The 26,570-nt window shown below is 37.9% G+C and overlaps 2 protein-coding genes across 3 annotated transcripts in view; one reads left to right on the top strand and one right to left on the bottom strand.

Moving 5' to 3' along the window:
* Positions 1-704: 704 nt before the first annotated feature.
* Positions 705-15,822, bottom strand: CNOT7 (CCR4-NOT transcription complex subunit 7). 2 transcript variants are annotated; one of them, XM_043893749.1, is made up of 7 exons: positions 15,641-15,822; positions 13,958-14,167; positions 11,892-12,085; positions 8,202-8,363; positions 6,540-6,684; positions 4,096-4,206; positions 705-2,320 (listed from the first exon to the last, which is right to left on the bottom strand). In XM_043893749.1, exons 2-7 carry the CDS (start codon positions 14,072-14,074, stop codon positions 2,192-2,194), a joined length of 858 nt encoding a protein of 285 aa, XP_043749684.1. In that variant the 5' UTR covers positions 14,075-14,167; positions 15,641-15,822; the 3' UTR covers positions 705-2,191. The 2 variants fall into 2 exon arrangements, with proteins under 2 accessions (XP_043749684.1, XP_043749685.1); XM_043893750.1 differs by lacking the exon at positions 8,202-8,363 and having other exon boundaries at positions 15,641-15,811.
* Positions 15,823-15,884: 62 nt separating this feature from the next.
* The window catches only part of VPS37A (VPS37A subunit of ESCRT-I), a 33,207-nt gene continuing 22,521 nt past the window's right edge, over positions 15,885-26,570 (top strand). Inside the window, exon 1 of the mRNA XM_043893746.1 lies at positions 15,885-16,324. Within this exon, the coding sequence (XP_043749681.1) occupies positions 16,200-16,324 (125 nt within the window). The 5' untranslated portion in view covers positions 15,885-16,199. The remainder of the gene's footprint in view (positions 16,325-26,570) is intronic.

The raw sequence follows: 26,570 nt of genomic DNA, 5'->3' as shown, positions 1-26,570 counted from the left end.
TTAAGAAGTATTCTTTTTTTCCCCAACCATTAAAAATGATAAAATCCATTCTCATGTCACTGGCCAGACAAAAACAGGCAGCAGGCTGGTTTTGGTTGATGGGCCGTAATTTGCTGACTTGCTCTGGTAGATTTAACAGGATATGGTGAGTCCAGAATTAATGGCTTAGGAACATTAGAAAATGATCAAGCAAGTATCTTTGATCCAAAAGCTATATTTAGTGAGGGTTATATTGTTCTTCTTTTAGAAGTTATAAAATATATTAATTCTTGAAACCAAAACTGATACAAACTATGAAATTCAACAAACTATGTGGTGATTCAAAAGGCAATCTTTGTAATTATTTTTTTAAGGAAGTGAAGATCAAAAGAAAAAGAAACCAATTAGATACCTGCTGTATTGACTTTAAAAGGAAGCCACAGTGAGTTAGATCAAATGCATTTACTTTTGTCTTTCAGAATAAATGCATCCCTGGAAAGGGGAGTCAGAAGTCAAATCTAAACATTTGGTAAAGGTATGAATAAAAAAAATAACCAAACACTGTTGTCATGTAGAAGGCTCAGGTTGATTTTTTTCAATTAAGACATTAAAAATCATGTAGTAAATGAAATTACTGAGTTCTGTTCAGCTGCCCAAATTTAAAAACAAAAACCCACAATATCCCCCCAAATATTTCTAAAACAAAATTACCAGTCACCAACATATATAAGAAAACATTTCTGAAGCCTTTATTTACAAAAGCTTTAAAAACAAATAATCCCTCTGTTTCGCAAATGTTTTGTTTAAAAAGGACCACCCAGTTACAGCATTGAAGTATCATGAGTAAAGAATGTACAAGGGAAACAAACTAATGTGGCTAACATTTGGAGATTTGCTAATATTACTGATTGAAGTGCAGATGACACACATCATAACTTGTAGTCCGTCATTTCAGGGCAGTTAATGATTACCAAAATGCCTTCCTACGCATGCTCTGGTCTGGTCACATATTCCACATGGCTAAATATTTCACAGTCTCTTTTGTCAATATATATAAAATAGATTGCAAAGATATACACAAAAAAATAAACAAGCATTACACTCCTCAGGTAGTTTTATTAGCTATACTGTATATAGCTAATAAATATATAATTTTGTATTATGTTGTTTTGCACCAAATTTCTCCATTTATTTATCTTTGTAGCAACTATGAAAGCTCGAATTTTTTGTAATTTAATTTGGTACAAAATATACCTAAAGACTTGGCAATCTTTGGATTTGAATCAAACTGATTTGTGGAATCAACAAATCAAGAGCATCGTAAATATGGCTATAAAATTTTTTAAAATAAGGGTAAACAGAGATGGAATAAAAAGAAGCAGGTAAGGGAAGTGTGCTATCATAAAATAACTGCAGCTTCAACATCTTGGGTACCAGTTTCCCGGCAGACATTAAATGTCCAATCACAAAGGATTTTTCCTGAAGGGTGTAAAGCTGGTTTGAAAAACACTTGAGTCACAGAGCAGCCTACACACATGCCAATTAGAAACTGACAGACACTAGATGTGCTTGGAAGATTAACTACTACGCACAGAAACAGCAGTTACTAAGCTCCTCAGTAGTTTTTTGTCTTTTCTTTTTTGTAGTCCTGCTGATTCAACCATTTGCACAATACATGTGCTATATTCCATGGGTCAAAAACAAGTAATATGGGAAAAGTTGGCAGATGGTCATTTTTCCAGCTAAGAGCAAGGAAAACCAAAACTGCTGATAAAACAGAGGATTTGAGTCAGAATCACTCTCTAAAGTGCAAAATTGATGGTCCACAATCTCAAATAGCTAAAGCTCCTGCAGAATGGAAGGGAGACATGAAACAGGGAAATAAATTACAGTCAGTGCTAGTTAATTTAGGAACGGGAAAAAAAACAAGCTCAAGTAGGTGAAGTTTATCAAAGTATTCAATACCATGTAGCTTTCCCCACTCACACACTCCTACTAACAAGTGTATTTAAGGCCGGATTGAACCTGAATACTTTTCTGTTTGTTAAGATCTGAGATAGGAATGGTCATACTTAGTGCTGAAAGGCAGAAAAATAAGCTATGAAGAAAAAAAAAGTAATGTCTACTGTTCAAGGGATTCAACCAGAGATAAAACCTATATACAAGCATGTGTGTATCTCAAATAAAATAAAAATAAAAGAACTATTTCATGTCATGACTGCTTGCTGGCTTCCTCTTCATATGCATTCCCTGTGCCATTCTGTACATAGGATGAACCAGAACCAAGGCCATACAAATGACCACAATATTTGGCATCATCAATATGATCTTCAAAGAACATCTAAAAAGGAATTTTGGAAAAAAAAAAAAAAAGATAATTTTAACCAAAAGGTACGACTGGTAATTTATATTTCAGCAATGTAAGTACTAACTGTTCCCTAACTATAATGACAGCTCTTATCTATGGTGCTCCTCTGAAGCCACACATTTAAATTAAACATATAAGACTGATGTTCTTAAGAAGTACAGAGTTCAAAAGAAATCAAAGAAAAAGACTACCAAAAACTATATAAACACAATGCCTTTCCTATTAACACTCAGACCATTTTATGAGAATTTGTAATAATGGGTCGGGAAGATCCTCTGGAGAAGGAAATGGCACCCCACTCCAGTACTCTTGCCTGGAAAATCCCATGGATGGAGGAGAGTGGTAGGCTACAGTCCATGGGGTCGCAGAGAGTCAGACACAACTAAGCAACTATACTTCACTTATGGAAAAATGGCAGGCATTTTTAGTCCATTAATAATACTTAATGATGAGAATGAATAAAAATAGCCAATAATGGGTTGGGGAAGGGGCTAAGGTTTGTAAGTAGCCTCAAGTCTATGTGAAAAGCCAAGACTTTTGGCTAAAAACAAACCCCAAACATGTCTGGACATCAAAACCTGAACATTCACATTAGGTTATTGTCCTTAATAAAGCCAAGAAAAATAAAGATAACAAATTAATAGCAGAGAATCCACCATTAACCAAACCATCAAGGCATATTTTTAAATGCAAAGCTGAGAACACAAACGGTTGTCTCTTAATTCTCTAATGGAGCACTAGGAAGACGTACAAAACAAAATATTTACTTGTCAGGAATACAGTCCAAATCACTTCTGAATCAATACGACTTGGCAAAATAGCTATATGCTTCCTATTACACATATTATTAATACATTTCTACAAAAAGTTCTAAATTCCCAGAAGTATCCTCAGTCATTTCTTTAATGTCTAAGAGGATATTCTCTAAAGAATTCTACAGTATTTTGCAAAAAGGAAAACATTTTTGTAAGCAAAACTGTCCACTGCTTTCTTTTCGCACAACTGGTTTTCTATTCTCTCCATTTATCATATCAAGTATACCTATGCCCATCACTTAACCTAAGAGTAGACTTGGACTCATTAAATTTCATTTTTCTATAACTGACTTCTTTATACTTGAAGAACTTATCTCTGCCTTTTGCCTCTTAAGGAATGTCTGCCCAACATGATTTTTGACTTAACTACTATTTCAGATTTATTTAACCTCTTTAGAATGCAAAACCTCTTTGTGAGAATCTACTAAACAGCATGAGTCCTACTCTGTAAATCCTCAAAGTACTGAAGTACGGCAAGAATTTAATACCTAAGAAAAGGCAATGCCAGGGAAAACTTAATTATATGGATTCCTTGACTTGACAGAAGCAACATTTATGTGATTAACAGGAAGTACTCTGGAGTTCCCCTATTAATGTGTATGACCTTGGATAGAAGATACTGGCCTCTAGCCTCAGCTTCCTCATCTAAGAAATAATATGGTTGGACCTACATGATTTCTAAGATAGTTTAAGTTTTGTATTCTACTAAGAATTTATTTTCTTCTTTTCCTTCTGAACTGCATTTCAAGATGACTCATTTTTGATTACTTTCATTCAAGTGTGGTGGGTATGACTTATATGGCAACTGTAATTATAGATATAATTAGTGAAGATCACTTAATATGTACTTATAGCCCCCAAAACTTTTGCCATTATATTTTAATGTTCTCAACCTAACAACCAACTGAGAAAAAGGCACTGATGTCTTCATACTTCTCTCATTTTGAAAAAGGCCATTCCTGTGAGCAATGAGTCAGATCCTGCCTGATGCTGTGGTCCTATCCGTTCCAGCTCTAACTGTTCAGCAACTTCCTGTAAACCACCCTAAAAGAAAGAAAAATTGCTTGTCAGAAGAAAAACATTGCAACATCTGGATTCAAAAATACATAACATGCACAATGATCAAAACAGCAATGAGTTTCAATAAAGATGGACCTTATGAAGATCAGCAGAAAATAAGAGAATGTGAATCAATGATGCATTTGTTGAATTGTGGGAGATGTTTATAATTCAATAGAAAATGAGATCCTAATTGGGAAAATTTATCTTCATCATACACTTTAAGGCATGTGATGGCAAGTAATTTCCCTCAAGACATGGGGGCAGCAGATCATATACAAGGTAACACGGGCTAATGTTTACCGAGTACACTCACAGGCCATCTCTCCATCCATCAATTCTTATAAAATGGACTGTAGGCAGGTACTTTATTATAAATTTTCTTAAGCTTCATCTAAAAAGTTTCATCTAAATATCTCTAAATAGCTTCATCTAAATAATTTGCACAAAACAAAGCTGTTATGACTAATCAATCCTTGACTATAGTTTTTGTTAGTTAAAAAGAAAAGGCATGTTGTTATGAGAATATAACCCTTTAGAAGGGCCTGCTAAACACCGACCTATGTAAATACTGCTAGGATTAGAAAGGAAAGATGAGATTGAAAGAAAGGAAGGGAAAGAAAAAAAGAGAGAAGGAAAGAGGGAAAGAGAATAAAGAGGGGGAAATGGGAGAAGAAAAAGCAAAGAAACAAACATCAGAACCAACGACAAAATGCACACAAAGATATTTCTCTCTCAACTGTTTGGGCCTCTACCAGCAAACTAGCCCTTTTCTACATCACAGCTTGAACCAGTGCTTTGCACAGCAGTTGCTTCAGGGCTAAAAACAGTACAAGGATTAGGTATCATTAGCAGCTGCTCAGGAGAACAACAGAGTCGTCATTCAGCATGGTTGACTATACGTCAGAAAGTACCTTTGTCATCAACCTAAATTTTAACACTGACAGTTATTCAGGGCATATTCAGAATGTCTAATATGCTCAGAAAATTTTCAACGGCATACACACAATGAATAATAATTTGGTTCTCTGTTCGCCCAAACTGTCACTATTCAGACACGTCAAATTTAAAAAGAGTATTTTCAAAGCCAGATAAAAATATTTAGGCCTTGGATTCTCAGCATGCAATACTTTCAGCGGATATCCTGTCTAGAGACATGAGGACAGCCTACTGTAAGTTCACCTGAGTCACAGTAGACGTCTATTCAAATTGCACAGAATTCTGCTTTTCTTTGGTGCTACAAACATGAAGCAGTATTTCTTAAAAACTTCCCAGATTGTATGCTATATCCTGTAATGAGGTAAGCAAACTTTGGCCCAAAGACTGTTTCTCTTAGGATTTTCAGTTCATCTGTCAAAAGCAAAGCTTCCTTAGTCAATTCCTAAATTATTTCTTCCTACATAAAAGTAAAACTCTTTTAAGTTTTCACCATCTCCTAAAAGTATGACTCCTTGCACTTCTAAAAAGCAAGGGAAGAGAAAACTTGATCAGCCTTGATATAGATTCCATGAAGCAACAACTTTATGTAAATATTTTTCTAGAGTTACAGCTTAAGCACAAACCACACCTGAAAAAATCAAACCACTATATTCTTTCGGAGTCTGTACCCCTATCAGTGAATTCACTCTAAAACTAAGGGCACTTTTCCTGATAAAGACACTTTCTTTTTGAAAGAATTAATGCTCAGAAGTAACAAATCATTACACACATGGTAATAAGCATCAGAATGTAAGCTGCTGTTTAGATAGGATCTACCCAACTACCAGCACTTATTACCAACAAGATGATGTCCATGGGCTGGTAGTGAGAAGGAAAAAGAAAAAAGAAAAAAAATCCCTTTATAGGAACATGACCCTGTGACTAGACCTGAGAATATAACCTCTCACCAAGATAAGCTGAAGGGGAAACTCTTTTTGCTACATGACTGACTAGCTGCACACTGCTGGTCCCGAGACTTCCCCTTACATGGGAAGATTATGCGTTGGGAGAGAGGGAGAACTTTCATTTCTGTGTCAGAGTCTCAGATTCTGTGCTAGTTCATGTTCAACGTGGCAAAAGAGTGTTAAGAATATGATCTTTGGTTTGAATCTTGCTAAAGCTTATTCTGCAAATATATAATGAAGCTTTGAATAAGGATTTCTTATAAACTATTTTTTATGCAAAAAAGGAATCAGATGACAATGTATAATCAGATAATGTGCATTTAATATAAAACTTAAAAATAAGGTTTAAATCAACATCCAACCCAGCATCTTTTAAGTCAGTTACCCACTCTGCATAGCATGTTGATTACAAATTAAAACCATCTAAAGACTTACTTTGAGATTTTTGCAGCTCTTCATGAGGTACTTCACATCATAAATGACAGGAAAAAACAATCGAAGGATCTCAAAGAAGTCAAGTTCTTCTTCAGGCAAGTTAGAGTTGGTCAGGATTTTGATTAAGTAGCCAAAGTCATAACCACTATGAAAAGGTTAAACAATACAGAAGAAGGACCATAAAAACCAAAGAAATGAAAAAACAATTTTTTTTCAATACTTTTAAGTGAGTCACACCATAAACGGGAGAGGAAAAAAGAAATGAACCAGAAAAAACGCACAGAAGAACAGAGAAAATAAACACATTTACAGTTATAATGAGGAAATGCCATCATTTACAGACAGTGATAAGAACCTGCCATATCATCAATCAGGAATATTAATACACAAATCTCTGCAACTATCCTACAGCTGTAGTCACTAAACTACTCTTTAGCAGATCCTTCAATAGAGAAATTTCTAAAATCAAACTGTCCACAGCAGATGTCTCAAAAAATAAAGACGAAAGGAGACTTGGCAAAAATGTCAAAGATAGCAGAAAAACTGGCAATCAGAAGACAAAAATAATGCATATCTTCCCATCATTTATATAACGCAGTCATACATTTCAAAAACCCAAAGAGTAATTCCCTACCAAAGTATTTTCACTTAAGTAATTTTATAAAGAAATACTCTCTTCCCTCAAAATTTTGTTCCTATCTCAATCCCCCAGAGATACTAGTGGGAATGTTGTACATGAAAGAAGTGAAGCAAGCAAAGGCTGAGAACTACTATCTAGAGACCAAAAAGCCAACTCCCACATACTCAAATAAAGATCCTGTCCCTGTCGTCTGGCCTTTTCACAGCTTTATACCTCCCTGCGTTCCATGCCACAATCACAGCCCTTCTCTTCCCTGTCAATTTTTCCTTAAGACCTCTCGCAGGATGCCTTCCCTCAAGAGCCCCGCTCCCACAGATTTCTCAGACAAGCTGTTTTCTGTAACCACCATTTAAAGCACATGTACTGTTTTCTCCACTTTAAAGGGCAGGTGTCACATCTTGAATTTTTTTTTTTCTTTATGACACATAGTTGGGACTTAAATATTTGATGAGAAAGGCTATTTAACATACCTTTTAAAGTGAGAGTACATATAAAATTTCTATTTAGCGTTTAGAGTTTTACTTACTTCAAAAAGAGGGGGAAAAAAGCTGTAACATTGAAAACCATAAGGAATATCAAGATATAAATAATAAAATCAGAGATTGTAGCCTATTTTGTAACTTAATTCCTAGAATCTTATCAAAGTGCTTAACATATGGTAGATAACAACTATTTTTTTGATGAATAAATGTTTTCATTCTGAGGCTTAGAAATGTTAACTCTATTTATTAAATAAATAAACCTGTGCAATAACATAGATTCCAAATGGCATTGCTGGACTTAAACCAAGGTCTGTTTTTGCAGCCTATACTCTTTCCACTATGCAAGACTGTCTCTCTCAGTCTGAAATGGATCCCACATCACTAAATGAACCTTTAAGGAGACCAACATGAGCCTGTTGAGCTATACTGCAGCCAATTCTCCGCAGAACTAAGCCTGAAATGCTGACACCATGACCCAGGTCAAGTGTGAAGCAGCTGGAAAATGGTAACACAAATACCACGTGCAATGCAATCTTTTACCTATGAAATGATAACCATTTGACCCCTTCACAGAGGACTACTCCTGATGTCATAAGAAGTTCTGCAAAGTACTGGGTCTCAATTCCTTCCTCCTCATGTTTTTTAAACTGGATACCAGATGTTGTGAGCAGCTCTATAGAGTCTTGGGCATACATATCCTCCCTGGCAGGAGAAAAAGAAAGACAACATTCAAAAGTGCCGTATTTCAAACTGTGTTTCTCCCACTGACATCTACAACTACAGTGCCAGAAATATCAAAGAAAATGGGCCTGAGTCCATTCGTTCCAACATTTCATATATATAGAAGGTAAATACAAAAGTCAACTTAATTTTAGAAAAATGTTCATACAGCAAATTATCATTCGAAACAGTCCAATGGTGAGATTTTAATCTTTACTATCCATCTCATTAGCCTTTCACAAATTAAGTAAATTTAACTGGATTCAAAAAAAAAAAAAAGGGTCTTCTACTCACCACAGCTCCCACCACAGAGTAACAGACATGGTCTTATCCGGGCTTTCGGCCTCAGCAGCCGTTTTAATGCTGCCACGCAGAGCTGCAGCCACAGGGGTGAAGCCCGTGTCTGCCTCCCAGGCTCTCAGCAGAGAGAAGGGAAAGAGACCGACGGGAAAACTCCTGCTGTGCCTGCCTTAAACCACACAGCATCTTAAAGGAGGAGGAGTTGCTTCCTCTCACTACCATGAGCCTCTCAAAGTTCCGATCAGCAGTAAGCTGTTTAAAATTAAAGACTCTGCTGGAGCAGCATTAATTTCTTCTTCTAACAGCTTACTCCTAGATTACCTCTCAAAAATCAAGCCAGGAAATCTAAATATAAACCAATCTTTCAAGATTTTACTTAAGCCAGAATGAAAACCATCTTTAATATCTAGGCACAAGCACACAGGTCTCCAAAATACTATACTAAATCAAAAAAGTGATCAAAATGAAGGTATGTTTCTGAGAATGAAAAGTATTTCATGCAGTGCCCACTGGATGTTTCTATTTACTTTGAAAATTGTGAGAATACCGATTTCTACCACTTAGCAAAAGAAAGTTCTATAAAAGCTTTAATGAAACTAAGCCAAAAGAAATATTGCTTTTGAAAAGTAACAAAACTAGCAAATGAAATATTTAAAGACAGGAACTGCAACAATTAATCGTAAGTCAAAATTCCCTGGAAAATTATGCCAGAAAACTCTTTCAAAAGGATATCTGAATAAACCCAATACAAGTTTTTTCAATTACACAACAGATATTACTGTCCTTCTTATACTAAAACATGTACCTTAAACAAGTAGAATCTCACTCATCATGCCCAGATGCTAAAAGACATGCTCTAGCAACTATAACCAATCAAAGGCATAAGAGACTCCTTCTCCAGGCTCACATTATTCTGGGCCATATGCTCACTTTACTTCTATGATCTCTCTCTTAATCACAATTTATGCTTGAAGAGGGCAATGATTTTTGTCTATTTTGTTCAATGTTATATTACCAGGGAGTACTGCACTATTTAAATCAGTATTTCCCAAAACTTGCCCAATGATAATAATCACTCAGAGAACTTGTCAACAATATGGATTCACAAGTGCCACACCTGGACATACTGGATCACCATCTCCAAGAGAGAGACCTGGATGAGTAACTCTGGTGTTTCATGATCAAATATCATATTCTACTTTAATTTTCATGTACGTATCAAGTCCAAATTCACTTTAGAGCAAATTCCCAAACACTGATCAGTACCTAACAGTTCTAATTCTTGCATTTCAGCAATAGAAAGCAGACAGAAGAGCTATAATGATCATGACCAACTTTCCTCAACATTATGTCCCTGGGACCTAGAACAGCTGCTGACATATTCATTCTAGGAACTCAATAAAAAAGTCAATTTTCATCTTTCTTCAAAATATTCAAGATTCATAGTGCTCTTTCTCTACATTAGGTAGAGCTGGTTTTATTTTCCAACTGACCCTTTCTATTTAAATAATATTTTTCACTACATCCTTAAAGATCTCTCAGGATATTAACATTAGGATGAAATGCAGAAAAACTACAGCATGAGTTTTGCTGTATGAGAAAAAAAAGTCTTTCAGAAAATGCAGTAACAAAGCAGTTGTTTTAAGAACAAAGATGCATCTAGAAAGGAAAAATGTCTATTTTACCAAAACTGAGACCCTGATAGGTCACCTCCTACTCACATACTGAGATCATAGCACTACCTTAGTACAGAACAACGTTCTGATGGTCAGCTTGGGAGAAAAGTAACACAGAGCAAATGAAATGGTAGAGAACCGATTTAAAAAAGGGTTACCTTTTGGGGAAAAGACAAAAGGGAATTTTCAGAATTAAAGGACTTATATAAAATATAATCAGTTTGAATAGAGATAAGTAACTTTCACCCTTGACAAAGTTCTGGAGAGTATATTATTAAATCCAACAGAGTGAAAACAGAGTCATGCTAAACAATGCATTAGAAGCCATACTATTAAACCCCTGACAATACTATCCTCTTAGCTCATCAGCCCTGCTTTTCTTTAGATCTTATATATGCCAAGTATCACACTACAAAGAACAGAGGTCCTCAAATGGCACTACCATCACTTGGGGCTTCTCCAGTGGCTCAGATGATAAAGAATTCGCTTGCAATGCAGGAAACCTGGGTTTGATCCCTGGATCAGGAAGACACCCCTGGAGAAGTGAATGGCTACCCACTCCAGTATTCTTGCCTAGAGACTCTCACGGACAGAGGAGCCTGGTGGGCTACAGTCCATGGGGTCACAATGAGTTGAACAAGACTGAAGGGACTGACCACCACCACCACTACACCATTAATGGTCCTACAGCTTCATTTACTATTTTGCAAATTGGATGTTAAGATCATATGAAACAAGCAGAGACTGTCAAACAGAAGGATACTGTGGTATACTAACATACTCAAAATGTATTCCGCATTTCCCCATCTTACAGTCAGTTTGTAAACCATCTGCCCTCACCCAAAAACAATGGAAACTTCCCTAAGCTATCAAGACTACTCTTACCCATGATACAGAAGTACTGTAAGTAAAGAAACGGGGTTGTGACCCAGGACTTGAGTTAAAATTCAGATTCCAAATTGTTTCCTGAAAGAAACACCAGGCTCAAGGATACTAATACTTCTCCCATATGTAACCTGTAAAAGGTTCTGTGGGTGGGCTGACCCAATAACTGATTTGAAAGGAAAATGCACCCAAGTTTCTAGGAATGATCTTATTATCACCTCTGATGAGCCTCCTATTTACACAATGGACTATGACCATTATAAGAATCTCTTCACGAGAAGGTTAACTTTTACAACAAAGACATATATATTTCAAATTGCACACAAAGTTTGAAAGCAAAATTAATGTTGTAAAGTTATCTTTTTTCTATTAAGAAATATTTTCAAAACCCAGTTTTCCAAATTTCAAAATAGTGGCAGTTATGCTTTTCAAATAACAGCTCTAAAACTCAAAGTATGTGAATTTAAGTCTTCTTTATCCTGATTTTTTTGTCCCATAATAAAAAGAAGAAACATAAACTTTTGAAATTTTAAGTTTTAAATATTTCCAGGGTAGCAATACCAAATTTCATTTGTTGTACCTGATAGAAATTAATTTCTAAAATAAACTAAAAAAAAACAAGTTTGGGTTAAATTTATTTCCTACTTACGTCAAATTAAATTTAAAGTTAAACTGCCAAGTTGAAGTTCCTGGTGGGTATTCTCCTTGTTCATTCATAAATGTCAGTCCTAGCTGAATTATCTTTAACAAGTCTACATTACACCGCAACAGTTGGTACTGATAGTCAGCATTGCTCCTGAATTCTCCAATGGGTCTTGCAACCACGCCTGGAAACTCGGTGTCCTGTAAAATAGTTTTAAGGGTCATTACTTACTAAATGGTCAAAACCACAATCCAAAAATTCCTAGAATAATTAATTTTGAGTACACACTGAAGAATCCTGTTATGGGTGATATTCTACACAATTCATGTTCAATTACAATGTACCTTTTAATTAGGAAGAGTATTACTTTTTAAAACCATAAAACCACAAACTTAATGACTTCATCTTACTTTAAATATCATATCAGTAAAAAATTACCATGTATAATGTACACATAATAAATGCAACTAAGTACTCTATTCCCGAGGAAGAAGGAAGAAAAAAATTACAAATTCATGTTTCTCAATAAGTATATGAAACTATGCTCTCAGTCTTGTAATATTAAAACCAATGAAGACGGTTAAAAAGACTAAAAAATGTACCATAGTTTTTAATTTCTTTTCTGAAGTATCTAGAGAAATACCAAAACCCTCCTACTTTCTTGGCCTAAAACAGTACTCTCTATACTCCAGAGAAAGCACACCCTTAAAGACTGCATGCCACCACTCATTCCTGTAGAATGCCATCACATGTCTAAAGTTGTCACTGCTTTCACTTGAGAAATAAATGATCACTATGAATTTCTACTGGAAAAAATAACTTCATTCTAATTATGGATAACAAAATACATCTATTAAATAGGACATTTAATGTCCTATCTGTGTACATGTCCTATCTGTGTATCTGTGTACATTCAAATATTCATATTTTAACCAACCAACCTGCCCCTCCCAAAAGAGGCATATTTATTTATTTGTATTAAATATGCTAAGAAAATAAATATATCACTTTTAGTAGTAAAATTCAAATTAAGAAACTAAGAACAAAACCTAAATTTCCATTATAAAGAAGGAGCGAAATGGAAACTTTTCTAAATTCAGTCAAACTCAACAACCACCTTATTGGATGTTATGTATTATGCTAAGTGTTGGGGGGAGAAAGGATGATTAAGATACTAAGCTCCTTCTCCTCAAAGCTAATAAATAATCTAGAATACGGTAGAGAAATCAAAACAGACAGTGCTCAAGAAGCAAAAAAATTAATTAATTGAGTAGACAGGCGAGGCAGAGTGAACAGTATATGCAAAAGTAGAAATGATTAACAACACAGTGTGTTCACGGAACTCCACTGGTAATTAAAAAACAAACAAAAAACTACAGATCAACAATGCTTCACTGGGAGATCTGAATTTTTTTGTTTGAGGAAGACATCTAGGAGCTTCAGATGGTATTAGTATCAGGCCTTAGTGTTGCTAGGAGCAGACCTGGCATTCACAGCTAGGTCCTAATGTGTCTTCTGCTGAATATAAACAATTTCACACCATAACATCACACAAGGCCAGCCTATAACCATAACTGAACATACGCAGAAACACACACGTTGTCCAAACCATAAAAATGATCAAACCTCCTTCTATCTTAAATAATGAGTGACTGTTGCTTCCTTATGGCTTTAGCCTCACTCTAGTCTTCTCTCATGCTAGTTGAGACTCATTAAGATATCCTATCGTGGAGTTACCCGAGCTTCCCAACAATTCAGAGCAACACTCCACTTCTTCACTCCCTTCCTAAAACCACTGCCACAGACCCCAATTCCTAGAAGGCCTTTCTAACACTCGCAGATGCAAATAACCCCATGGTTCTAAGAATGCATTTTCCCCTCAATGCAATGAGTAAGAAACCCAACTTGTCACATTACTGGTGCGTTCTTGGTGGTCTTTAGTTGGGAGGTCATTGACAAAATTATTTTCATTAAACACCTAGAAAAAAAAATCAACCAGAAGGGTTGAATTCAAGATGCTTTAAAATCCTCTTTCATAAAAGGCATTTTAAAGATTTTGCTCATAGGCATACCATAGCAACGTAATTATATTTTCGGATAACTTGACGAATTTTCTTCATCTCTTCATCCAGGTTGCAAGCCCAAACTTCACAAATTCTTTGGCTATGATCTACAGTTGCTGCTGGCATAGTGAGGGCACAAGGAGTCTAGCTGCCAAGCATCAAAATGTTATACTTGATTGAAGATTTGTTTCGTAAATACTTTATCCTTTATTTGTGTACCTGTCAAAATAAGAATCAGTTATACCAAGAATCTGAATCACACAATGATTGAGTTCATAGAAATCTAAGAGATATTTATTTGAAGTCCTTGATTTATGAGAAAATCAAAGTTTAGGACGTGACTTTGTCTAAAGTCACACAGCTAATCAGTAGGAGGAAAAGGACAACACAGGTTTCCTGGTTCTAATGTTAGGTAAAAAGTGTTTTCTGCATACACACTAATCATTTTTAAAAACTTCCCATTAATTAAAAATTGCTCTGAATTCAACTCACTCTCTGAATAAAACTTTATAAAGACATCCCTTTTCAGGTAAACATGAAAAGTGACATACTGATACACGTGACAAGATCAGATGTTACTAGGGCAAAGGTAGTATTAGTACTTGCTTTTATTCCTAATTGAACATTCAAAGTCTGATTTAACAACAAAATTTACCAGAATTTATTTAGGTCAGATGCGAGGGGCCAAAAGTAAATAATTTTTTTCTTTTAAAAAGTTCTTTCTGAGCAATAAAAAATAGCCACAGAAACTGTTTCAACGTCTGAAAGAAGGGAAGCGATAGAGTCTCTGCATTTCAAACTCTTTCTAATTTCCTAAAAATCCGAGCATTTTCCCTGGTTACCACACACATGTCACGTTTCTGGTCCTTATAAACACAGGTTTCATGGTAACAGTACAGACCAACATGTTGGTTCTTGAGCGGAGAAATTCCAGATCCTCTTTCGCTTTTCACACAAGTTTGAAAAAACCGTAACAGACAAGCGTAAAAGGGAGCTGTGACCTCTCCTTATGACTCTACAGTCACAAATGTAACCTCGAGTGCTCTAAGAACAGAAACCAAAGATCGAAGGGCTACTCCTTTTATAGCCCTCTTTACTCGACTACACACACACAGACACACACACACACACACACACACAATTTGGAAAGGCCCTGTCGTTGAACATTGCTTTCCTCCACCTCGCTCTCTACTACACTTCCAGAAGACCTGAAGAGGCACCAGAGGCCTTCTCGTTACTGGAGGTAGCCAACTCCGAACAGCGGGTTCCCAACGAAACGCGAGGACAGTACAGACACATTCAAGTCACAGATAACTCTCTTCCCTGGCAGAGAGCCAGCGCGGAGGCTGCTGATAACCACTGACTGGAGCCGGATTGACTCCCAAGCCCCGCCGCGAGAAGGACTGCGAAGAGCTTGACGGTCTAGGCCACCGCCCTCCACTCCCAATTTCCGTCCCGCACCACTGAAGCCCCAGGTACAAAGCCTTCGCGTCATCACCCCGCGCCACCCCCTCGACAGACCCCCCTAGACCTAATTACCCTCCCCCCAGCCACCCGCCGCAGGCCCGTCCCTGAGCCCGCCGCGCTTCAGCTGGCGCCATCGCGCACCCTCTCAGGTTCATCGTTCCCGCCCCCTTCCTACTTCCCCAACCCGCCCTTCCCCCCCAAGTCTGAGGTAGACGCGAGATCTACTTGTGTCGCTGAGCTCGCGCTCCTCCTCCTCCTCTTCGCCATAGAGACAGCACCCAGCGGCGGCGGCGGCGGTGGCGGTAGCGGCGGGTGCGGCGGCGGGTGCCCCATAGACACCGCTCGCCCGGCAAGGGGTAAAGGGGAGCCGGAGCTTCGCCGCACCGCGCTGCGCTGTCGCTTCTTGCGCGTCCGGGCGGGGGCGCCGGATGATGACGCCATCCGCAGAGGGGGCGGGGCACGCAGGTGACGGAGGCTGAGGCGGTGGAGAGTTAAAGTGGTCCGGCTGTCTGACTGGCTGGTTGGCGCGTCAGGGCCGCGAAGGTTAGGACCGCCGGTCTATAGCGGCGAGTTCTCTTCTTTTCAGCTGCTGCGCTGACAAGACCATGCTCCCCCGGCCCCAAGGACCCCACGCCAGGCCGGCTTAGAGAAGACGTGGCTGTCCAGCACTTGGGCCGGGCCGTCCCTGCCCGCTCCTCTTCTGTCGCTGGAGAGCGGCCGGGCTGAGCCGCTGGGAGAAGCAGGCCAGAGCCTTCCGGGGCCTCGGCCCGGGGACCCGTGGAGGATGAGCTGGCTCTTTCCCCTGACCAAGAGCGCCTCCTCCTCCGCAGCTGGGTCCCCCGGTGGTCTCACCAGCCTCCAGCAGCAGAAGCAGCGCCTGATCGAGTCCCTCCGGAACTCACACTCCAGGTGACTAGTCGCTGCCTCTCCGACCGGAGGAAGAAAGTAGGGCGGGAGGGCGGGCTGGTGCTAACCACACTCGCAGCTCCTCAGGCCGACTCCCGCCAGCTGCCGCCCTTTTTTTGGACGTATCTCCCTTGGTCTTGGGTCTCACACTTGCTCTCCCATCCCTGACCCACGTTGAGGATTTCTTCCGGGACCCCCTTCCCACCCTCCCGCCCCACCACTACTCAGCTCCCCTAATTCCGACTTCCCTCATCTCCCTTGACACACCGCTGACGACTGCAATCCGTCTCCTGTCTTGTCTGCAGTATGCCTTGCTGCCCGGCTTCCTCACCAACCTTTCCTTTTACCCACCTGTTTGCCCCGTTGGCCGAATTGTTAAAATTCTATACTTGGCTAAAAAGAACTGTGAAGAGTAATTGCCACGTTTCACAAATAGTGGGCCATTTTTGGAAAAAAAACTTTGAACCCTAAAGGAAGGGGAAAACAGTTTTCATAAGTGAGTTCTCTTGTGGAAGTAACGTACTCAATCCTCTTAAGTCGCTAATAGATTTACCCTGTTCATTCTAACCCACCTCCCCGCAGCTGGTAACTATCAGTCCGTTCATTTCTCACTTTGTGATTCTTGTTTCTACACTCAGGAATTACCTTCAAGTCATTTTGATTGTTCTCCTGGCGTTGTTTTTGTTTCGTTTTGTTCATTTTCAGCGTGGTCAGGTTAGAAATATTTTGCAATTAAGATTATTTCAGCTGTTTTTATTGCACGTATCTGTGACCTCTAGTGGTTTTAAAAAATTAGAACAGCCTCTTTATATGAATTCAGTTCAGTTCAGTCGCTCAGTCGTGTCCGACTCTTTGCGACCCCATGAATCGCAGCACGCCAGTTATGCAACTATATTTACGTGAGTGTCAGCTTGTATTTTAATGGGAAGATCAACATCGTAATAGACTATTCATATATTTGAAATATATATTGAGATATTAAAATTGATTAATTCTAGGAGCCATTTTATGTGTTATGCTAATTTTTTCTAAACAAGTTATAGAATGAAATCGTTTTAAATTAGGTTTATTGTTAAAAGAAAAAAAATCATTGCAAAATCGGTTTGGCTATAGTGAGGCCTGTTGCTGATTGAATTTCAGGTGTTCCTTAGTTCTTTTTCTCAATTGTTCTGCTGTTCAGAACTTTAGAAAGGTGAGAATTTGTGGTATTAAACAGGAAAGAATAGCATGGTGTTTGATTTAATGGTAGCTTTCTTTTTGGAAAATTAAGTTCATAGAGTTCTTAAAATTCAATTTGACTCTGGTTTTCTCTACTAACCTGTAAGAGCTACTCTTACAAAATATGTTTATAAAATAAGGATACTCCTTTTTAATAAACATAACAAAAGTTCTCACCTTGGAAGGCTGTTTGTTTACAATCGCCAAAATACTTTCTAGAACCATACCTTTGGAATTAATTGCTTTTAAGCCTTTGGGATATTCTGTTAGATATTCTCACATCTGGCAAATTTTGTTCTTTGAAGTTGGAGTTGAATTTTCAAATATTCCAAAGTCCTTTGCTGCTGAGGGTGGTAAATAAGGGAAGTGATTGATGTGAAATGTATTGTGTATTTTTCTGTGTGTGTCTCCCAAACAAAGTTAGAGTTGAAGGCAGGAAGTGCTAATCTAAGAAATTCTGTAATTGGCTTAAGAGGATCAGTAAATACCCTGAATCAAAAGCAGAAAGGATCTATTTTATTTGTAAATTTTTTTGAGCCAGAAATTATGGACATATAATTAGACTTGTGACATTATCTACAGTATTTTGTGATATTTTATGAACAGCTACCTTTAATTGCTTTGATTCTTTTAATTTTATAAAAAAATTTTAAGTTTTTGTTGAAATATTTCACATTTATAAACTATACTTGGATAATTCTGGTGACAATCAAGTAGGTCATGTACTTGGCAGTTTTTAAAGAATGGTATGGTCCCGGAAAAAAATTGCACCTATTCTTGTTAAGTTTGCCCTTTTAACTTATAACATACATTTTAAAACTAGCAGGTAAAAATGAAACATTTGTGCAGTATCTGACAGTATGTTGCTTGAGTAACCAAATTCAATACTACAACTTAAAGATTTTTGTACAAAAAGACACTGCAATTGGTTATTCTGAAAATGCACTCTGTAAAATTTGAAAGACTGTTTCAAATGGTATTTTAATGAATACTACAAATGATTCAATTCAACTACAAAATATTCAATGATGAATATTAACGTATTGTTGCACTCCGCCCACCTGCCTCGTGTTTCATACTCTGTCCCTTTTCCTTTTACAGGGTCAGTAGCTCTTTCTCTGCTATCAGTGTCTCACTTTTTTCCTTCTCCTCAGTAACCTTTCCCCACCCCATTCTCTCATCTACCTTCCAACTTCGGTTTTCTTTTAACTACTTATAATTCAAAAAAATGCCATATCAGGAAAGAGTCTCTTTAATTTCCTTTCCCTAATTTAAACTTCTTTTTAGTTACCTTAAGAAATTCTCTTAAGTCTTATTGGTGAGGCAGGGCAAAGGGAACACTGTCATAATGATGACCAAAAAATTGTTATATAGTAGCATGTTTCTGTCTGCTCTGAAAATGGAAACTGGAAGTTATGTAGATTACCAGGCTCAAGTAATATATGCCACTTTCTAAGTAACAGTCATCACAATATTCAGCTTGCCACTAAATTTCCTGACTTTATGGGGCAAGAGTAGAACTAATTCTGTTGTTTCTTGTACTTCCTAAAGAAGCTTACTTTAAGCCACACTATTGATTTCCCATCTAACTCCATTCTTCTGATTTCTTGGAAGAACATTGCCTTTTTGGGTTCCTGGTCTGCAGGGCCACTTCTTTAATGGAGGCCAAGCCCCTTCAATCTCTATGGGTAAATAGTGATTGTTTACTCCAGTGATGATGGTCTTATTCCCACCACTAGTTATTGTCAGAAACTTGACCTAATCTTGGTCAGTGGAGTTGGAGAAGAAGTCTTTTGGGGAGCTACTCGAAACATTTTCTTAGTAATAGAGATATCTAAAAGGAAATGAATGCCTCTTTCTGTTTTTGGATATTGTTGTGTTACATGGAATGCCTGGAACTGCTTAGATCATGAAGGAAGGTAGGCTGACTACTGGATGTGGTAGAGTAGAAAGATGGAAAGTCTGTGATGATATTGTGATACTGAATTAACCAGACCTGGAACCTTCCTGCCTCTAGACTTCTGTCTGTATAAGGTTATACATGTACATTTGTATTACTTATACAAATAAAGCACACGTTTGAACTGATTTTTCAATTACTTGGAGTTCAAACTGTCCCAGTTGATACCCACTAATCCCAGTATGTAAAGATTCTTTAGAATTGAAGCTGTTAAGTATCTCCCTGCACTGCATCTGACAGTCAGAAAATACCAGAATCTGATGGTAAATCAACAGTTACCATCCTACTATCTGGGTTTTTCCTCTCTCACAATATCTAGTTACTTAGCCTCTTTATTATTTTACTTCCTTAGCTCTGAAACAATAGCCTGAAGCTGTGCTGTGAATGGTATTGTCTGTAATTAACTGCAAAGATTCAAAGTTATACAAATAGTGTCTTTGTTACCTTTTACTTAGGGAGATCAGCTCTCTCAAATAAAGGACTTCTCCATTTTAATAATCTGTTACGTGATAATTCTGGTGATATTTTTATTTTATATTCAAAAAGAAAATCTAATTTGGGAGTTATTATATTTATCGGAATTGCTTTCTTCTTTTTCACTCTGATATGAGGTGCTAGACAAAATGAATTTGAGGAACATAAATGCAAACAAGCAAAAATTAATGACCTCAGGAAAAGCAGCATGACTTAGGTGAACTCTAAGCTTTAGTTCCTATCTGTAAAATCAGGAATTGGGATTTTTATCCTGCAGAATTGTTGATATTTAAGTAACATATATAAACATTATTATTAGAGTTTCTGACACACAGTAAGCAGGTAACAGATTGTATTCCTTCTCTCCACTGCATGGAATCAGTGTGCCTGCAACCTTTGCCTCATAGCCTACGTGGATCTAGCCAGCTTATTTTAATGAATCGCTCTCAAATCTCCAGTTCACTTGTCTCTGGCAGGGCTACTTCTGACTTTCCATTCAGAAAGCAAGTCCATTCCAGAGAGTTTTTCTTCACAAATGAAATGTAAAATTTAATTTCGAAAGGTTTCAGACAATACACGTAGACAGACTAGAGTATTATCCAACTCACACTAAAATGTGTCTATAAATGCCAGCTGTTTTATATTTGTATCTTAAATATAATGGTAAGATTTTTAAGATACAATTAAAGATATAATTGTATCTTAAATACAATAGACTATCTCCATAGTCTATAAACATCATTTTGAAATTTTCTTTTGCTACCAGTCCTTTGGTATTCTTTCTCATTACCCAAATCTTTAAAAAGTCTGTAGCTTCTTTGTAGAGTCTGCTACTGTATAGTTTTGTACTCTATAGCTGTTTAGTTTAACCCCTGCTCTCAGGTATAAGGCTGTCTCCTGTAAACTCATGGGTTTCTGAGTAAGCCTAATTCCAAACCTTTCTTTTTGTAGCTTTTACAGTCAGCTCAAAAGGACTCACATACAAACTTTATAACACAAAAAGTTTGCAATAAGAGAATATGTGTATATGTTTTAACCAATTCAGTGCTGTATTTTTTTTAATGGATCTGTTGTCAACATAGTGTGAGATTTTTTTCATTAAAATATCCAAATTTCCAACTTTTAAAAAATAGATTTTATTATTTAGAGTAGTTTTAGGTTCACAGCAAAGTTGAGCAGCAAATACAAAGATTTCTCATACAGACTTTGTCCCCTCCAACTTTTCTTTCAAAATAGAAAGATCTGGCAACATTTTCCACATAGCAATATTTGCTTTGAGCTTAAGAGCGGCTGTCTTGTACTGGGCTGCTCTTCTCCGTTTTACCAGTTTGCAGTCACTCCCTGTTACAACTGCCTTCATTCATGTACATTATCTAACTCTTAAAGATATGTAAGGATAAAACTTCCTTGTGAAAGAAAATCGCCTTAACTTGCTGCAATAAAAAATCGTACAAGAATCTGCTATGACAGCCTATTGAAGCTACATAAACCTACAAAATGTCAATATTTTCGACTATAAATTCGAACGCCTAACAGTGAACTTAAAAATTATGTATATCAAACAGTCCCATAATTAAGGGAATTTTAATTTGGTACGTTAAGTCATATAGTCTATAACCAGTGATTAAAAGTTACAATTATAGAGCATATGACACAGTAAAGCATGTTACAATTTAAGAATACTTTTCCTAAATAGATAGTAACAGTCAAGTGCTCTCTCTAGTTAATTTTCCACATAGTAGTATCAATCCATACCTGCTTTAAAAAAAAAAGTTACCACACAGGTAATCATTTCTCCATTGCTAGTTATATCTGACTACATCTACTCTTCCCCTCCTACTTCCGAATTTCTTCCAAGCTGTCTCTCCTGCCTGCTCACCTAAGCCAGAAACCTGGTCATCCTGTTTTCACTTAGTCATCTGTGTTACCATTGCTTCATACTATTCTCTCTGCCTCCAGTCTTATTCCCTTTTCTCTTCCACATGGGTGCCAGAGTAATCTTTAAAATTTGAATTTGATGATGTTATTCTTTTCAGTGGCTTCCTAACTCTTGCTAATGTCTTTAGCTTAATGCTTGGTTGTCACAGAAGATTGTGATGTGACTGGTGGAAAGGTTATCAGCAGACACAATGTAAACTTTCTTTAATGGCAAAAGATACAGAGACTTTTAGAGACCCAGTATTATTTCCTATTGAAGCTTTTCTAATTGTGCTTCCTCCTCTGGAATGTATACTTCATTTCCCTGGTTCTGTTTCCTGGGGTTAACTCTTACTTGACTTTAAATGTAGCTCAGATACTATTTTTCCCCCAAAGACCCCGTTACCCCCATCCTTGTTTAGGTTAAGTTCTTTCTCTTGTGTTCCTATAGCTCTTTGCACATCTCTGTCATTATCCAATGTCTTCTACAGAGCAGTGTTTGAAAAACAGCTATGAAATAAGTGGTCTATGTCAAATAGATACAGAAAACAAAATTGAGTACTCTAGAATTTCTAAAAGCCTTTAATATGCTAACATGCATCAGCATTCTCCAAGAGTAGGGTACAGTATGAAGCGTCTTCCAAACAGAGCAATGAACCATCTATTCAACTATTTATTTTAAATTTCAAGTTTCTTAATTATTCACTTTCATATCAGCCTGTGTGTGTGTGAATGCAATGTAATAGGGAAGAGCTTTTGTATTCTATTACAAGTTAGTTACTAAAGGGTTATTGCCTATAAACTTCAACTACAGATAATGGTCCGTCCCTAGGAACCCTGCCTCCCAAGAATCAGCATTAAGGTAAAATACCTGATGAGGCCCACCTGTGAAAGCCTTGGGAAGGAGAAAATTAACACCTCCTCTGGAGGCTGACCAGAAACAGGAAATACTTGACCTTACTCCCTCCCTTTTTAATGTAAAAGATGCCTGAACTCTTCCTCAGGCAAGATGGTACTTTTAGTACAGGAGTCTACAATCTTCTTGATTCGCTGGCTTTCCAAATAGTCTCTATTCCTAGCCCTAACAACTGTCTCTGGATTTATTGTCCTGTCCTGAGCAGAATGGTACAGGCTTGGACTGGTAACTCAAATACTGTTTTCTTTTGTTCCCCTGAGGATGTTGTAACAAATTTATAGTCTTCTGTTTGCTTCTCTAATTCTGTTTCTTTGAGTTTTTGTGTTTGGGGCTTGTTGAGTTTGGTGCATGCCTCTAATGCTTTTGTTTTGTTCCAGCCTTCTCTATATTTAAGATTCCTGGTAGTCTTCTTTGTAGGTCTTTAGCTCTGTGTATCCTGGCCAGCCTCTGTTGGTGGGTAAAGAATGACTTGCTTTCTAGTGGGGCAAGCTGGTAGTTGTCTTTAGAGGATGGAGGCGACCTGGGAGTCAGGAGCTTCCTGAGGTGCTGTCACCCTTAGAGGCTCCCTCCCCTTGGAATTCTGGGGCCGACAGGACTGCAGCAGGTTGGAACACCACCGGGAGAGAGCTCTGACTTCCTGCTGCTCCAGGCTTCTTCTCACTGTCTACTCAGAGAGGGGCTCCTCCCCACCTTCCACACCCACGTTTGCCTTGACCTGGTTCAAGGGCTTCAGCTTTGCATTGGTCTTATGTTTGGGGGTTGTCATTAGTTCCTATATTTGATTTTCTTAAACACTTATCTTTTCCTTTAATCTCATCTTTCTTTTTCTTTTATCTTTCTAAGATTCCTCAGAGTTTGTTGTCAGTTTATGTATGGAACCCTTTACTTTCCAGCACTGTTGTAGATTTGCTTCTTAAAAGTCAGTTTCAGTATTTCCTGGAGATTTAGATGGGAGAGGGAAATTGTCTAAGGGAATTGTCTTTATCTAAGCATCTAAACCTTTTACGAAAAAGGCTCACCTAAAAACCATTCCTTGAGTTAAACAAGGGGAAATGATGAAATCAGAGTCTTGATCTTTTTCAGTCAGTTGATGACTGAAAAAACAAAAGGGACCACGCTGTTTCCAGTTCCTGGGGAGATGCTGGATGTATGGTAGCTGTTCATTTGAACCTAGTCTTAGTTACAGAATCCAGGTTTACACAAAATATAAGTAAGGAGATAAGTGATTCTTCTGTGAAAGGGATCTCAACCATAACTAGTGTGTCTCTTGCATTTCAAGGTCTGTTTGCGTATAGTTTTAAGGGCTGTCAAAGTATAGTGGATGCCAGTTAACCACACATTCTGACAGAGTTAACTGTCTCAGCTTTCTTTAGTCCAAAACAGACTCAGAGTTGCTGAAATAAAACCATAGTAATTCACTGTTCTCAGAGAACCTAGAGAATAAAATTATTAATGGAAGATTATTTAAATTTTCTCTGGTGAGATACAGTATTACTTTACAGGTGTGTGTTTACATCCAAAGAGTACTACCTGTCAGTGTAAAGATATGACTGTAAGAAGGTTTATAGCAGTAAACTTGGAAACAATCTAAATATTGATGCTGAAAACTCAGCCTCTGTGCATCAATCGGAATAAAATCTCAGAGACAGAGTTTTAGCTGAAATAGAAAAGAATAGCTTTATTACTTTGCCAGGCAAAGGGAGACACAGCCGGCCTGTGCCCTGAAAAGCTGTGTGTCCCAACCTGGGATGATTTGTTGAAAAGTTTTACAGCAGGTTCAAGGGCAGAGTTGCTAATAAGGAGCAGGGTATGCCCATGCCTTTAGTCTGGCCTGGGGGTGGGTGAGGTCGGGGGCAGTCTCCTCCCTTGTCTCCTCCCATCCCTAATTAGCAACTGTTTGAATTTGCCTTTTCAAGATCATGGAGACTGGAGTCTATTCTTACAAACAAGAAATGGGGACTTAGAAAGGCTTCCATGCCCAGGAACCCCCAGGGTCCTGCTTAGTTTCAGTATCTAATAGTACAGAATAGGTTAAACAATATATTAGAACATTATGTAGACATTTAAAACTCTTGTAAAATAACATTTGCTGATTTGGAAAAATAATTTTTTTTCCTTGATGAGAAAGAATTATTTTTGGAATAAGTTTTTTAAAAGTTACTTGAAATAGCAAAAAATTCAAATTTGTGATAAAGATTCGGGGAATGATTCTTGTTTTAATTAAGTACAACAAATATCTGCATTTTATCTAATGCAACTAGTGTAGAGGAGGAAGAAGCTTTCCTTGATGCTGTTGCTCTTAGGGTTGGGTCTGAAAATTAAACCAACTAAAGATTAGTAGGAGAAAAGTACACAAATTTGATGTGAGTTTTACATATCAGGGAGATCTTCAAAAGGAAATGAAGATCGAAAGAAATGGACCTGAGTATTTTACACTGGGCTTGATGAAAGTTGTGATGACAGTTGTGGAGGAATGTGGTGGGTTAAGAAGTACAAAGCATGTCTTAGTGATATTGCCGGCTGAGTGCCAGCGTGCATGCCTGCTCATTCGCTTCAGTCCTGTCCTTTGCGACCTTTGCGACCCCACGGATGTAGCCAGCCAGGCTCCTCTGTCCTTGGTATTCTCCAGGCAAGAATACTGGAGTGGGTTGCCATTTCCTTCTCCAGGGGATCTTCCCGACCCAGGGATCCAACCCAGGTTTCCCACATGCAGGCAGATTCTGTACTGTCTGAGCCCCCAGGGAAGATCTGTGCTGCAGTGAAGCATGTCACATGAGTTATTGGGTTTCCCAGGATATATTAAAGTTAGGTTTACATTATACTGTGGCTTATTAAGTGTGCAATAGCACTATGTCTAAAAACCAGTGTATGTACTCTAATTAAAAATACTTTATTGCTAAAAAACACTAACCATCAGTTGAGCTTTCAGTAAGTCGCAGTCTTTTTGCTGGTAGAGGACTTGAAATATTGTGAGAATTATCGGTATGTAACACAGAAACATGAAGTGAGCAAATGCTATTGGAAAAGTGATACCAGTAGTCTTGCTCTATCTATGCAGAGTTGCCACAGACCTTCAATTTGTAAAGAAAAAAGAAAAGCAGTATCAGTAAAGCACAATAAAGTGAAGCATGCTTATAATTGTAGTAAGTGGGAGGGGCAGGGGACAAGGATGACTTAGCAAGCCCGTCTTCTTAGGTTCTTTCACTGTCCCTGTGTCTTCTGAGATTCAGATGCTCCTTTCCTCTTGGTGTAGGGTGGGCACCTCTTAATGAGGTCTTATGATCTATTTTCTGTTTTAAGAAAGAAAGATAAGGAGGGAGAAGGTCAGAGTAACCTTCCTGTTTCTGCTGTTTTCTCATATTCCTTCAGTTTAAAATATTCAAGGTGCCACATTTAGGGGCAGCATGTCCTCAACCCATCAGTTGCCATGGCTAACCTGTTTTGGAATTTGTTAATGATGATTCAGTTCTCATTAATATTACAAAATCTACCTTTGACTTCCCTGGTGGTTCAAATGGTAAAGAATCTGCCTGCAATGTAGGAAACCTGGGTTCAATTTTGGGGTCAGGAAAACCTCTGGAGAAGGGCATGGCAACCCACTCCAGTATTCTTGCCTGGAGAATTCCATGGACAGGGGAGCCTGGCAGACTACAGTCCATGGGGTTGCAAAGAGTCGGACACATGACTCAGAGAATTTCACTTTCACTTTTCACCTTTAGTTATTTGATACCTCATTGGTGGAGGAAATTTGTCAAAAAATTTAA

Source organism: Cervus elaphus, chromosome 32, assembly GCF_910594005.1.
Source record: "Cervus elaphus chromosome 32, mCerEla1.1, whole genome shotgun sequence".
NCBI lineage: Eukaryota > Metazoa > Chordata > Mammalia > Artiodactyla > Cervidae > Cervus > Cervus elaphus.
The sequence above is the reverse complement of the archived record's forward strand: the minus strand, read 5'-3'. Positions and strand labels throughout refer to the sequence as shown.

Coding starts and splice junctions, on each gene's coding strand:
- CNOT7 (XM_043893749.1), bottom strand. CDS start 14,074: ATGCCAGCAGCAACTGTAGATCATAGCCAAAGAATTTGTGAAGTTTGG. Junction 12,086..13,957: donor AATATAATTACGTTGCTATG/GTATGCCTATGA, acceptor ACTATTTTACAG/GACACCGAGTTTCCAGGCGT. Junction 2,321..4,095: donor CCTTTTTCAAAATGAGAGAA/GTATGAAGACAT, acceptor ATTCCTTTTTAG/ATGTTCTTTGAAGATCATAT.